General features: G+C 36.6%; 3 protein-coding genes across 7 annotated transcripts; 2 read left to right on the top strand and 1 right to left on the bottom strand.

The window, feature by feature from the left end:
- The first annotated feature begins 171 nt into the window (after positions 1-171).
- LOC122309305 (adenylosuccinate lyase-like) lies at positions 172-5,346 on the top strand. The gene is made up of 10 exons (XM_043122745.1): positions 172-500; positions 672-815; positions 1,097-1,312; positions 1,443-1,625; positions 2,802-3,023; positions 3,291-3,407; positions 3,504-3,647; positions 3,875-3,976; positions 4,246-4,314; positions 4,885-5,346. Exons 1-10 carry the CDS (start codon positions 288-290, stop codon positions 5,128-5,130), a joined length of 1,656 nt encoding a protein of 551 aa, XP_042978679.1. The 5' UTR covers positions 172-287; the 3' UTR covers positions 5,131-5,346.
- Positions 5,347-5,544: 198 nt separating this feature from the next.
- LOC122309307 (probable dolichyl pyrophosphate Man9GlcNAc2 alpha-1,3-glucosyltransferase) lies at positions 5,545-10,310 on the bottom strand. Of its 5 annotated transcripts, none has more exons than XM_043122757.1 (7): positions 10,198-10,310; positions 8,070-8,529; positions 7,756-7,939; positions 7,539-7,646; positions 6,588-6,749; positions 6,108-6,360; positions 5,545-5,995 (listed from the first exon to the last, which is right to left on the bottom strand). In XM_043122757.1, the coding sequence occupies exons 2-7, from the start codon at positions 8,471-8,473 to the stop codon at positions 5,559-5,561; spliced, it is 1,548 nt and encodes a 515-aa protein (XP_042978691.1). In that variant the 5' UTR covers positions 8,474-8,529; positions 10,198-10,310; the 3' UTR covers positions 5,545-5,558. The 5 variants fall into 5 exon arrangements, with proteins under 5 accessions (XP_042978691.1, XP_042978690.1, XP_042978688.1 ...); XM_043122756.1 differs by lacking the exon at positions 10,198-10,310 and adding an exon at positions 9,130-9,183; XM_043122754.1 differs by lacking the exon at positions 10,198-10,310 and adding an exon at positions 8,705-9,122.
- Positions 9,419-14,220, top strand: LOC122309308 (partner of Y14 and mago-like). The gene is made up of 4 exons (XM_043122759.1): positions 9,419-9,672; positions 10,471-10,587; positions 11,469-11,717; positions 13,769-14,220. The coding sequence occupies exons 1-4, from the start codon at positions 9,472-9,474 to the stop codon at positions 13,907-13,909; spliced, it is 708 nt and encodes a 235-aa protein (XP_042978693.1). The 5' UTR covers positions 9,419-9,471; the 3' UTR covers positions 13,910-14,220.
- The last annotated feature ends 16 nt before the right edge of the window (positions 14,221-14,236 follow it).

Below are 14,236 nucleotides of genomic sequence, written 5' to 3'. Positions count from 1 at the left end.
CACAAACGGGCTTTCAGTCAGCCCAAGCCCATGCCTGATCCTTGTTTCTGCCTAAAGAAGCCACCGAGCCCTTAACCGATTACGTGAACCGAGCTCCGTTAAGTTTACTTGGACCGAATCGAGTTCGACTCGAGAAGGAGTCCGACCCACCTACCACCCAACCCGAATTAGGGTTACACATTCGGAGCTTGGAATGTGCCCGAAAAGCAAAAAAGACCGCGAAGGCGGCCCTCGAGCTGGACCTCTCCGCCTGCTGTCTACCTTCAGGTTTAGCACCATTGGGATTCATGGAATTTGGAGGAACATCTTCTAGGGTTTTCCACAGTGATCAATTCCGTTGCCTCAGCCCCTCTCCAAGGAAATTTCAAACGCGGACGGACCTCTCGGGCTTTTATCATCGTCGACCTTCAAATGCCTCTTTTTACCTTTCTGCCACAACTGCTGGCAGAGATTGTACCTGCAAAGCCACTCTGGGAGGCAGAAAAGTCTCCGTCGATAAGGTCTTCCTTTCCTTACCCTCTTAGTTTTCGTTTTCCGAGCAACTTCTTACTTCTTATTGGAACTCTGCACTTTGATAATTAGGTTAGTAGTGGCGATTTTTAGTTAGACTGATGTACTTTATTTTATTTATTTTGTCTTTTTTGGCGCATGGGTGAATTTTGTTGTTTCAGGTGAAGAATATGTCTGGACATGAATTTGAGCTTTCAAGTTTAACGGCTTTGTCGCCGTTGGATGGTCGTTATTGGGGTAAAGTTAAGGACTTGGCTCCTTATTTGAGCGAATATGGTCTAATCTACTTTCGCGTTTTAGTTGAGGTGCTCTTCTAATCTCAAACTCGTTTGCATCATATTGTTGAAAATGAAAATAAATTATTCATCTGCGTGTGGGACTAATCAAGTGAAAGGGAAATAGATTATCTTATTTTTTATAAGTAGGAAAATAGATTATCTATGCACATACATAAAAATTAAAGTTTATCTATGCACACATTCGTGTTATACCAATCATCTCCATTAGTATCGTTATTATTTGGTTCTTTGTGGGAGTCTTTTAATACTTTGAAGGGCTCATCTTTAATTTAGATATGGTCTTTCAGATCAAATGGTTGCTGAAGCTTTCACAAATTCCCGAAGTTGCAGAGGTTCCAAGCTTCAGTGAAGAAGCTCAGTTGCATTTGCAAGGACTGATTAATGGCTTTAGCATGAATGATGCCTTGGAAATTAAAACTATTGAAAAGGTGACAAATCATGATGTAAAAGCAGTGGAATACTTCTTGAAACAGAAATGCCAAACGCATCCAGAGATCGCTAAGGTTGGTTCTTACTTTTATTAGTTCCTTCAGATTTAGATCTTACCTGCCTATTTACATATGAAACAATCTGTTTTCATAGATTTCATTTTGAAGTTTTAGTATTACCGGACAACCCTCTTTCTTATTCCAGGTGCTTGAGTTTTTTCATTTTGCTTGCACATCGGAAGATATCAACAATCTTGCCCGTGCATTGATGCTGAAAGAATCAATGAACTGTGTCATATTTCCTTTAATGGATGAATTGATTAGGGAGATATGTAACACAGCTAAGGATAATGCACACATTTCAATGCTCTCTCGCACTCATGGGCAGGTGATATGCTATATTTTGTATATAGTTAGTTTACAAATAATGTTATTACTCACTGAGGGACTGCAACATTGACCCGTGCCTTTTTGTTGAGCTCTGAAATTTATTAAAAATGTATGTCTATAATTTCTCAAAATCTTTCAAAGACTTATACTCTTGCAATATGAAGGCATTGATCAACATCTTATTTTAACAACATGATGAGATAGAATTAGCATTGTGATGTCTGAACATGAAGTGTTGATTTTTTATCATTTATATAGTGTAATATTAAGAGTCCACAACTCTTCTCAAGTATTCTCTTATATTCTCAGATATTTTCTTCCCAAACATCACTCAAACATAAAACACTTTTCACTTTCAAGTCTTCAACTTTTTCATCTAATTATTACAACTTTTCCAAACTCCCAAACAAAACACAAAAAACAACATTATTTTTTTAAATGTCAAAACAAAAATTATATTAAAAAATTATATTCAAACTGTTTGTTAACTTTATAATATTTTTATTCAATTTTTTTTTTCTTTTCCCAAAACTCAATAAAATATCATAACTCAAACCATTTCACGACTGGTCACGGATATATTGAGATCTTCTAAGGAAATGCTTGGGGAATGAGATGATATGAGAATTTTGTGAATAGTAGTAAGATTGTTTGAATTAAGTATTTATTGGGTTTTGGAAAAAGAAAGATAAAAAGTTAAATAAAAAATATTATAAAGTTAAAATATTATTAGAATATAATTTTTTAATATTATTTTTATTTGGGATTTAAAAAAGTTGAATTGTTTTTTTTTTTTTTTTTTGATACCCCCATATGATAAGATTGAGGATAGATGGTGTATGGGATCTCACATTGCTTGGGAATGAGAAGTTCTTGCTCTATATAAGGTTCCAATTGGACTCCAATTGTATCATTGACTAGTCTTTTTGGAGTATAAGCCATGTGGTTTACGCCTTCCATTGGGGCGTTACATTTTTGTTTAGAAATTTGGAAAAGTTGTAATCATTAGTTTGAAAGTGTTTGTGTTTGAATGATATTTGGGAAGGAAATGAGATGGGATAAGATGAGATGGGATGAGATGAAAATAATTTCCAAACATCTCCTAAGTATCCAAACGGGCCCTAACTCATACATACTCATAGATAGATCATCTTTTTTTTTGTGCCTACCTTAGCCAGCTTCACCTACAACTTTGGGGAAGGAAATGGCAGTTTTTTCCGTCAGGTTAAGCAGAGAAAGGCGGGATATTTCTCAGGTTGAGATAATGGGGAAGTTTGCTGGTGCGGTTGGAAATTACAATGCACATCTTGTTGCATATCCGGATGTTAAGTGGCCTCAAATTGCTGAAGAGTTTGTAAAATCACTTGGACTGAGTTTCAATCCCTACATCACTCAGGTATGTTTCTTGCCCTTTTTCCTTCAAAGTAAACGTGTGTGGTATTTGGTTCACATGCTATGTCTACGTTAATCCGCAAATTTGTAAGTTTATAGAGAATGGAAAGAACTTTTATGGATTCATAATATTAACCTAATAACTGCTTTTGAAAAATTCTTTCCATGGAATCTCTAGTAGACCATGACTATATGGCAAATCTTTTGAATGGATATTAAGTTACCTATGCATTTATTATTCTTCTGATTGATTTCTCTGCTCGTTCTGCAGATAGAAACTCATGACTATATGGCAAAACTTTTTCATGCAATTATCCAATTCAACAATATATTGATTGACTTTAATAGGGATGTATGGGGCTACATATCTTTGGGTTACTTTAAGCAGGTTAGCATCTGATGTAAATTTTAATTTATGATTACATGATTCTAAGTTCTCCCCGTGCAAAAAATTGACATGTTTCAGGTTTGAAATTTTGAACAGATAACTAAGGCCGGGGAGATTGGATCTTCAACTATGCCTCACAAAGTGAATCCTATAGATTTTGAAAATAGTGAAGGTAATCTTGGTGTGGCCAATGGAGGTTTATCTCATCTAAGCATGAAGTTACCTATTTCACGTTGGCAGGTACGACCTCCTCCAGTTTCCATTTAATTTTTCTTTTCTTCCTTGAATCTTATTGTTGGTTCAGGGTGTTGCTCTGAGTCCCTGTGGTAATATTTAATTCCCTGACTATTACAACTAAATCTTCATGAGCAGTTTTTAGCGCTGTTGCAATTTATTCTAAAAATGTAATTGACTGTGGGTTCTTGCAGTCTAGCAAATAAATCACTTGTTTTATGTTGCATTTGCAGCGTGACTTGACTGATTCTACTGTTCTGAGGAACATGGGTGTAGGACTAGGGCATTCAATTCTTGCCTACAAAAGCGCGCTACAGGGATTGGCAAAGCTTCAGGTATGCTATATGATATAGAATTATGTCTTCCACTAGGTGGCTGATTATTGTTGCAAAACTAAGTGATAAATGGAGATTACTCATCTATGGAGATATTTTTGTCATGCATTAATTCACTGCTGCTGATATTATGCTAGCACATATTAGAAAAGTCAATAGCTGACAGCTCCATATCACCTTTTTAGTGTTCTCTATTTGAAAGTGAGAAATGATTGATGCTTTTCTATGCTGGGGCATCTTTTCCCTCTCATGGATTTGTTTTGAACTAGGTCAATCAAGCTCGTTTGAGTGAGGACTTGAACCATTCATGGGAGGTGCTAGCTGAACCAATACAGACTGTATGTATCTTGTTAAGTTTATATGCTTATATACATGAATGTATAAAATCATTTGATTAAACTGTTTACAATTGCCATATTAGCTTCTGCGAGCTTTGAGGTAAATTGCTAATACTCGGTAAGACAGGAATTAGATACTATGCAGCAGGAAATATTAGTGCCTTATGTTTCTGTAATCAGTAAAATATTAGTGCTCTTTGTTATGCCCCGTAGACATAGAGCTCGTTTGGATTCAGAAAGTGTTTCATCTCATCTCATCATTACAACTTTTTCAAATTTCTACACAAAATATAAACAATTCAACTTTTTCAAATTCCAAAACAATAATAATATTAAAAAATAATATTCTAACAATATTTTATTTAACTTTTAACTTTCGTCTAAAATTATTTTATCTTATCTCTGAATTCAAGCAAGCCCTAAATCTTTCCTCAGGAAAGAGGCTATCTTTCATTGATAGGATATTCAGCATAATGCATTTAGTATTCATCTACCTAGTTCTGATGTCTTCCCCCATTCTCTTGATAATGTTCTCCTATTTCCTGTGCACCGTTTGCGACTTGAATATAGGTTATGAGGAGATATGGTGTTCCGGAACCATATGAGAAGCTAAAGGAACTAACAAGAGGGAGAGCAGTTACTCAAGAAAGTATAACCGAGTTTATTGAAGGCTTAGAATTACCTAAAGAAGCAAAAAACAATCTGTTGAAGTTAACACCACATACGTATGTTGGAGCAGCTGTTGAATTGGCCAGGACTGTAGACGTGGCCGTGAATATGGTGAATGGTACGAAGGTCTTTGAAACACATAGTTGAGCGAGTTCACCAAGAAATAGTTGTTGCTAGACTACTAATAGGGCGTTGGTGCAACACCAGCTTGATCGTTTTTGTTTATCTTTTTGGAAGAGTGAAAGGGCAATTTTTCATCGGATGAAAGAATGTGGACTGTAATTGAAAATGACTGTATCTCACGTATTCGATTGATCGAGGGGAATACATTTTTATAGACAATATATACCTTATTTATCGTGATGTGATTTGCAACGATGATTTAACATTACTGTGCAAGTACAACAAACAGCGACACAGCATGCAACACCAACATGGAAAAAGTGTAAAATCCAGGAGAGAAAAACAAAGAATAATGACGCTGTGGAGACCTGTAAATGAAATATGTGAAAAACCACAAAAGAAAAACACTGTAAAAGCCAGAAATGACGGTCAAAAGTATTTTGAAAGAAAGGTCAAAGAAGCTTCTTTTCTTTATCCACAAAAACGGAGCGTTTCAACATCCATTGCTTTGCGTTAGTGTAAAAACAAAGCACCATGAACTGTGAAAAGCAAAGAAGCATAATCACAGCTTCAAAAAGGAAAGGATATCTACGTGGAGGGTGCATGGTTAAGTAAACAATATGAAGAACAACTGAGCACAGCACAATTATAGTTGTCACAAACGAATTGAAGGAAGGTGCCTCCTTCCTGTCTTGTCTCCCAGTTGGCGCGTGGTAAACAAGGGTGAAGAGAACAGATAGTGCGATGTATGGCAGAATCAGTCCGTCACGACATAGAAGAGGGAACATAGAGAACAAGGCGTGGAGTGTAATCCATTTAAGAAGAAAAGGCTCTTCCAGTGCCAAAAGGCTTGCAGGCAGAAGAGGCAGCAAAATTGACTTCTCATGCACTGTAAATTAGAACATCAGCCAGCAAATGCAGATAATTATTAATTAAAATAGAAAATTAACTTGGAAAAATAGCACTAAACCAAAGTGCAAGAAACAAATATTTTGACCTACCTTGGAATGAGAACATATAGAATGAGAATGCACTGTTCAGCAGTCCATAAAGGAAACCCTGGTTGCTTGGAGCCCATATCTGCTGAAGCATTGAAGGCAAACAAGTAGAAACAGTAGCACCAAGGCTGAGAAGCTTCAGCGATTGTGTTGTGAACATTCTCTTCCACTTTATAAAAACTGAAGTGGTGCACCAAAAGTTAGCCACATAATCCTCGTATATGCCCCTCTCAAAAGGAGCAAGCCGACGGAGAACCTGGATGTTCACCAAGCTTAGGTAAGTCATAAAGATTGGGGAATCGAAATAAACTCAGGAAAACTTCTGTTGAGCACCTTATATTATATCTATAACCTATTTAATGTTCTCAACGCCTAAATAATATATCTACTTTCACTTGGAAAACATTTCCATGAATGGTCTTCAGTCCAAATGACATCCCACAATAAACGAGAAAAAGAAGTGAATTGACAAGATATGTTTACCCTCAAAAAGGATTCCATAGAATGAATATATGGCCACCAAACAAGTGCAAATGTTCCTAAGACCACAAGGCCCAGTTTAAATACTTCGAGAAGTGGATTCCGGTGCCTAAGACATTTGCCAAAGAGATGGCTGAAAAATGCAGGTGCAAAATATGCAGTCATCTGAAGTAAAACAAAATGAGACATTCACCAATTAGGTAAGGCATAAAATTTGTTGAACTAATTTCATCATATATGCATATATATATATATATATATCCACGCTGGCAACAAATCTAAAAACAATCATATATGTCTATAACCTATTGCATGCACATATCAATATTTTATATCAAACTATTTGAAAGGAAACCCAAATTAGCGACAAAAGAACCTTAGCCAAAACAAACAAGTACTCATTTTAGTATTTCTAAAAGAATCAAGGCATGCTATATATAACAAGATTACATGGTCTTACCCTCCATCACTAGAAAAACAAAAGGTGTAACCCCTTCACTCAATCCAAGAATCAAGGCCTTCCCTAAGATCATTAAAGCACATAAACAGAGACCAAATAACAATAATGAAACATGTAGTCGTCCCATGGGAAATGATTTCCTTTGTTTGGAAATTCTGTAGATCATAAGCCACAGAAAACAAAGGAGCCATTCCCTTCTCTTTTTATTTTGTTTTTTGATAAGTAAGAAACTCTATTGAAGTGAATGAAACTAGGCGCAGCCCATCTACACAGGAAGTATACAAAACGAGACACCTAATTACATTCTAGAAAACTAGGCGAAGCCCTTCCATTCTCCTTTTATGTGAAATTCAGATGTACTATTCTAAACTTAAAAAAATAAGCACTGGCAAAAAAATTTTGATAGCTGTTATTGCAATTAATAAGCAAGGGCAAACTATCGACTCATTATAAACAATAGATCATGATGTGCACTAATTTGAAAGAGAAGATACCTGTTTATGGTTGAGAGCAAGACTGAACAAGAAACAAGCTACTAGCTCTTTGTTAGAGTGAACAGCAGCAACAGCTCCAACAGTAAGGCCCAAGCTAATACAATTGTACTGACAAAATCAGTAAGGACGAGAAAAGAGAAATTGATTGCTGACTCGTATAAAGTGCCTTAAAAGTTTAAAGGTAGAAGAAAGGGGTACAAAAAAATCAATTTGGAACCTGAAAATGACCATGATCTATTAAGATCAGACATGGGCTCAGTAACATAATTGCAATGTGCCATGCTATGTCAGTTTTCTGGCCATGTGGGCGACCACTATAGTATACAAAAACAAAATAGAAGACTGCAGGAAAGAACACCAGTGCATCAGAGGATAGAACTGTCCATCTCATGAGAATTTTTCTGCATGAAAGAGAGCATAAGCAACACCAGGAAGATCAAACTACGAGTACCAGTGATCGATGAAATTAAAAATTGAAGCGCATAAAAAGGAAAATCAGTTAAACGGAAAAGAGTGTCTCATAATACAGACCCGATATAAGATTCATGGCCTCGAGAAGTGAAGAGAGAAACCGATTCAGGATGAAAGAATCTGATAAATAGACCATGGACATAACTCTGGTAGGCGGTAAGCGGAGGGTAGTCAAGTCCCCAGTAGCTGAGATCATTGGTTGTGCTGTTAAGGTACCATTCTTCGACAGGCATATTAAGTGTGATCTCCATCCAATGCCTCTGTGCCTCAAAGTCCCCGTACTTGGGAGGGTTTCCTGCGCCAGAATAAGGATGGAGTGATACAGCCACTCTCACTAAAAGTGCAAACATAGCAATGCACAGGAAGGAGGCCGCAATTCCCTTGTGAACCAACCACCACCAAGGATCATCATCAACAACCTCCTCCTTGTCTTTCATCACCTTCCTTCCCCTCCTCTTCTCCATCTATCTTAAACTCTCCCGTCCAAAGCCCACCAATAATCCAGATTTTTGTCGATGACCTGTAAATCACATTTAAAAGAAAAATGTTAAAGAAGCTATCAAAAGCATATCAATTTATCAACTGTTGGATTGCTCTAACACAGTGCATTGCATCATAAATCGTATGATACAAATCAGCAGGAGACAAGCTGCCGACACAAAAATTCTTGGATCACAATTTACAGAACAACATACAATATGAACGAAGGATATTTCTTGTTTTTGGTGCTAAAAGAACAGGTTGGCTTCAATTCAAGCAAGTCCCTTCATTTCAGCAATTCCCTCAAAAAAAGAACGCTTTTGACCAAACAAAAAGAACACGCGTGGGAATCTCACAAAAACCTTCCTACGAATCTCGTGAGGCAATAAAAACAAGATCTTTTAATCCTTCTCATGAATAAACACCGAAAGAAATAGCTACCCTCAACTTAAATTTGTTCCCTAACAAACGTCAATGACATTACGTGATTTATAGGCATAGCCAACATAACCAAGCAAGAACTGGAATGTTTGACCCAGAATCACGGAATGGATCGTATAAATCAAGGTTTAAGAGAAACGATAAAAAGCAAATAAATTGAAGGGAAAAACTGAACAGAAAGAGTAGCGAGCCGAACTACCAAGTCGGGACGTTGTTTTGCCTGATCTCGTAACCGAAGTACCAATCGTTCCGGGTTTTGTTGGTACCATTCGGTCCGAAAATTGGTCCGTGATATTTAGCCTGTCTAGGCCCAAGTCCAATATGGCAGAGGCCCGATGTGATGATATGGGCCAGACTCCTATCAGTTCTCACTGTGAATTGTGGCTATAATTTCATTGAAGAAAGCCCAAAATTAAGTCGGGTTCGGTTCAAGCTGGAGTTCGGGTTTGGGCTACTTCGCCAAAAAAAAAAAAAAAAGCCCGTGTTTTCAGAAGCCATTGAACAGAACAAGTAGGGGAAGTCCTGAAGGCTTGGCAAGATCATGGCGAGCAGCAATGGAGGAGGAGGAAGAGAAGAAGAGCAACTGAAACGATTGGCAGAGCTGAGCAAAAACCTCAAGGAAGGTGAGAGAATTCTCGCACCCACTAGGAGACCCGACGGTACCCTCCGGAAGCCAATCCGGATTAGGGCCGGCTATGTTCCTCAAGAGGAAGTCGCCATTTACCAATCTAAAGGCACCCTGGTACATACCAGCACTATCCCCCTTGTTTAGCTTCTCAAAAAAACTCATGAATCTCTTGGAAAATCATGATATCAGCTTTTGATGTGTCTATGATTAAACACACTTGCATAGTAAAAAATAAGTCATATCTACCAAAATCCAAAGGTTTTTGGCTTACTAGTACTACGTATGCGTTTGGAAATTTCAGGATATAATTCGAAGTTTAATGCTTTTTTTTTGGGTTGAGGAGAACTATAATTTTCAGTTCATTTAGCAACAAGAAAATGTAAGAACTTCTAGTTTAAGTGCTTTTTCTGTTTAGTTTCTTTCGTTTTATCGGTACATTGAAATCGTCTTAATTAAAAGATGGGCTACCAAGGACAGAGGGAGTATATGGGATAAGCTTATTGATAATCAAAAGAAGGGTTACCCAAGTACACAGCGAGTATATGACATAAACATCTATAGCGAGAAATACAAAAGTAAAAGAAAGTTCTAAAAGCTAGAGATATGAATTTACTTGTCAAAAAAAAAAAAGAGAGAAACCTGATAATGAGCAGCCGTTCATGGGTACAGGGTGCTTGAAAAAAGGTTGTGTGTCTGTCACTATCTCCCAATCCTCGAAATTTGTTCGTATGTGTTCGTCAAAATCCAAGTGATTGTTGTTAGTCTAAAAAGAGAAGAGGGTTTTTGGAAAAAGAAGAAAAGTAGGGGATTATAATTCCTACCTTCCTACGATTACTCAGCATGCAGGGTCTTCTGGGAGGCTTAGTTGTCTCAATGGATTGATGGGGCTTCTGTGGTGCTTTTGTGATGCAGTGGAAAAAGGAGATGTCTTCACAGGTGGGGCCTCCAGGTTATGATCCTGAATTGGATACAAAACCCAAGAGTAAGTCGGTAAAGAGGAATGAAAGAAAGAAGGAGAAGCGGCTACAGGTACGTTTGTCAGCTGTTTATGCTATAATTGCCTTATTCGTTAAATTGTACTACATTTTAGCAATTCCTTTGGATTTAGGAACAGTCTTAAAGAGAAAAATTGATTCTTTTTTTAACTCTCTCTTTATCTCTCTCTCTCTCAAGGCAGGCTCGACAAAAGATAGAATCACTTCTTGGACCTGCCAAAGATGGAATTATTTATTGGACTTGCCTTAATACTTCTAAATTTTGGGCATCCTCTCAAGTTGAAATTGAAGAGGGTGGATGGGAGGTGAATTTAGCAAAGGATGAGGAAAAACAATTTATTTTTTTCTTTTTTGACCGGTAGATGTTGATTTATTTCACATTGCAAAAAAAAAAAATGACTTGAATCTAAAAAAACATTTGGCACCAATAGAGCGATGTTGTACAATTAGTTGAAGATAGTGTTGATGTTTTATTTTCTTTCTTTATTCGTTTGTTTTAATTATGTCCAATAAGATCTTTGTGCTTTTACTCCTTGAAGATTTACCATTCTCATATATAAAGAAGTTAAAGAAGTTTATCTTAGTGGGGAAAAACAAGAAAGAAAGAATACGAGTGAGGGACTGAGGATTGCTGAAATTATTGGTGGCTAACAAGGATAAGAATAGCCCTACCTAATAATAGTGATGGTCAATGGAAGGGAAAAATCATGCAAGGGTGAATCCCTGCATATTTTATTTTCTGGGCTGGTGAATCTCTGGAATAAAATTTGTTGAAACACCTTTGATGAGGCAGTGTATTGGCACAAGAACTGAAAAGGCTGTTTACCATTTAGAGTCCTTTTAAAAATAAAAATAAAAATTTAAGTTCCTACTAATGTCATGCAAGTTGCTTGTTTTCGTTGATTTATCCTCCAGGCTGCTCTTGAAAAGGATAAGAACTTGGAACAAACAGTAGCTGGGGAGATAATAAATGAAGAGCCACTACCTGTCAAAGATTTAGGTACTGGATTGGAATCTGTCAAGCAGTTAACATCTCAGATGAATGAGCTAGCCGTTTCCACAAATGCTACCATAATTTCCCCTCCCTTGGACTCCGCAGAGGAGGCCAATTCAGTAAGCCCAGTTCAGGATATTGATAAAAGGATTCGAGCACTTAAAAAGAAGGTAGAATTCGTACTTTTAGCATTCGCTGCAAATAAAAATGAGCATGTTATGCAGTACCCATCTAATATCTTATTTGAGTTTTGCATGGGAGAATAGCAGTGTGTTTTGCGAACCCCAGACCAAGGAATACGTTGATTTCGAAATGAAGACCTTTGTTTGAATGGAAAAAATCACTGGAATTAAAAGCCATCGAATTAAATCTTTAGAATTGCAAATAAAACTCTTCAAAATAGGTCGGTTTCCAATTATTTCGTTTGTTTTGGATTTTAGCATTTGCCCCAGTGATTTCTCAAAAATACTTGCCATGTCTCTTCAATCCTATGTACTGTGTTCTTTGTTTGACCTCATTGTTAGAGTTCTCATCAGATTTCATCGTTACCAATAAAGACAATCCAACAGATTAAAACTTGAGGTATATTTTACACTTTACCAACGCTCTCTTGAATCTATAGGTATTGTCTGTATATGAATCAAATGCAAAAGTACTATAAAATCTTCATGCTTTGAGCATTAATCAGTTCAGGATTTGGCAATAGTTGCACATAATCAAACTTTATAGAGTGTTACCTTGCCCATTCATCTTCATGCAACTTGACGTTTTCTGAACTGCTTCTGCATTTTCATCATGTAATCTGCATGTTTTTGTGCAACTGTCTATGTGTTATTTGTGATCTGACTGCTATTTGCTACTGTTTTTTTATTTTATTTTTATCAGTAGATAGGAAAATAAATAAAGAAATGTGTGGTTTGTGATCTGCATGTTATCTATATGCTTCTTTTCTTTTATACTTCTCCCTTTCCATTGCTTGATTTTTCTTGATCCTCTTGTTGCACCAATGTTTATGTTCCATTTTAGGAATAAGGTAACGATTTTCCATCGTGGAGATAAACCCAAGTTACTAGGAACTACTAGAAGTTTCTGGACCAGACTCAATTAGCAAACTACGATTGATTCACAAGTATTCAAAAACTTATAAGTAATGGAAGATCTTTATTATTACAAAAAAAAAAAAAAAAAAAGGCAGCCATAGCCCATATGGATTTCCAAAGCTCACAGATATGTCCCTAATCAGAACAAACCAATGCCATGATCTTCAAAACCATTGACTTCTTGGGACATGATCTTCAAAACCATATAAGTGTTCCTTAAAATTTAATTCTATGATGCGTGTGAGCCCCACACGTTGACATCAATTACATGGCTGCATCATTTGCACGTATTCATAACATGTCAAGTGGTTTCATAACATGGTTTGCTGTTGTGATCAACACATATTTTCTGAAGAAAAACAAAAGACCAAATTTTATGAACTCGGTCAACTTAAATGGTTTGACTTTTCAAGTCTGTAGATCGAGCAGATTGCCACTCCAAGCCCACCAACTACCAAGCTAAGGGCAGTGCACCTTGCTTCCCTACCTGATCTGTACTTCAGATTGGCGCCAGGAGAAGAGAGGAGAAGAGGGGGGGATCATGGAACTCCAAACACGGGGGTGTTGTAATTGTAGTGGGTAAATAAGTAAAAGAAGGGAACATTGTTGTCTCATTTCCTTCACAAATATAATTCAAACATAAACACTCTCAAACTAATCATTATAATTTTTTTAAACTAATCACTATAATTTTTTCCTATTTTTAAAGAAAAAACAATTCAACCTTTTTAAATTCCAAAATAAAAATTATTTTAAAAATTTATATTCTAACAATATTTAAACTTTATTTTTTTTATTTTACTTTTTTTCTCTCCTTTGCCAAAACCCAATAAATATTTAATTCAAACTATTTTATTACTGTTCACAAACTATCTTCCTGATATTAATAAAATTCTCATCTTATTTCTAAAACATCTCTTAATCCCATTTTGTTGGTTCGATTGGAGGGATGCACGAAGAAATAATCGGATGGCAGTAATCCCTAGGATCTCTGGTACTTTTCAAATCATGGTTAGGTGAAAATATCAAAAACCACAATGATCCAAAAAATGGCTTAGAGAAGGCTCGTGATATATGTGGTCATATTCTTAGGTCACTTAATTGGTTGTTCATTTCTGCAGATTCGACTTGCAGAAGCTCAACAGCAGAAAAGTGCACAAGATATGAAGCCAGAACAGGTGGAAAAATGGACGAAGCTTGAAGATTGGCGAAAGGAGCTAAAACTTTTGGAGGATAAAAGGGCTGAAATGGCAGCATCGTGAATTAGGATTGGGTGGAGAAACTGTGGGGTTTCTTTCATGGATGCTTTCTCGATAAAGATTAAGAATCCTGTATGGTCGGAAGTGGAGTTCATCTGTCTCTTTGGTTCTTGTCAGCTGTTTTATACACATCTGATCTCGATTGACCATGTGAGTTAATTGTTGCAGTTGTTCCACCACGGTGTCTCAGGCTATCTATATACAGAAACTGTTCGTCTCTATAGGTGTCCATTGCTATTCTCTTTATAATCTTTAGTTCCACCACTCAGGATTTAGCAATTTTTTCGTATTAAACAATTGCTTCAAATGCATAATTCCCAAGTCCAAACT

This window comes from Carya illinoinensis, chromosome 5, assembly GCF_018687715.1.
Source record: "Carya illinoinensis cultivar Pawnee chromosome 5, C.illinoinensisPawnee_v1, whole genome shotgun sequence".
Classification (NCBI taxonomy): Eukaryota; Viridiplantae; Streptophyta; class Magnoliopsida; order Fagales; family Juglandaceae; genus Carya; species Carya illinoinensis.
Note: the sequence above shows the minus strand (reverse complement) of the source record. Positions and strands in the feature narration are given on the sequence as shown.

What these genes read in the sequence shown, in the direction of transcription:
- LOC122309305 (XM_043122745.1), top strand. Translation starts at nt 288, where the DNA reads ATGGAATTTGGAGGAACATCTTCTAGGGTTTTCCACAGTGATCAATTC. An exon ending in CGCATCCAGAGATCGCTAAG is followed by an intron (nt 1,313 to 1,442) that starts GTTGGTTCTTAC and finishes TTCTTATTCCAG; the next exon opens with GTGCTTGAGTTTTTTCATTT. An exon ending in TCAATCCCTACATCACTCAG is followed by an intron (nt 3,024 to 3,290) that starts GTATGTTTCTTG and finishes CTCGTTCTGCAG; the next exon opens with ATAGAAACTCATGACTATAT.
- LOC122309307 (XM_043122757.1), bottom strand. Translation starts at nt 8,473, where the DNA reads ATGGAGAAGAGGAGGGGAAGGAAGGTGATGAAAGACAAGGAGGAGGTT. An exon ending in TTGCTCTCAACCATAAACAG is followed by an intron (nt 6,750 to 7,538) that starts GTATCTTCTCTT and finishes GTTTTACTTCAG; the next exon opens with ATGACTGCATATTTTGCACC. An exon ending in CTATGGAATCCTTTTTGAGG is followed by an intron (nt 6,361 to 6,587) that starts GTAAACATATCT and finishes GTGAACATCCAG; the next exon opens with GTTCTCCGTCGGCTTGCTCC.
- LOC122309308 (XM_043122759.1), top strand. Translation starts at nt 9,472, where the DNA reads ATGGCGAGCAGCAATGGAGGAGGAGGAAGAGAAGAAGAGCAACTGAAA. An exon ending in ACCAATCTAAAGGCACCCTG is followed by an intron (nt 9,673 to 10,470) that starts GTACATACCAGC and finishes TTTGTGATGCAG; the next exon opens with TGGAAAAAGGAGATGTCTTC. An exon ending in TTCGAGCACTTAAAAAGAAG is followed by an intron (nt 11,718 to 13,768) that starts GTAGAATTCGTA and finishes TCATTTCTGCAG; the next exon opens with ATTCGACTTGCAGAAGCTCA.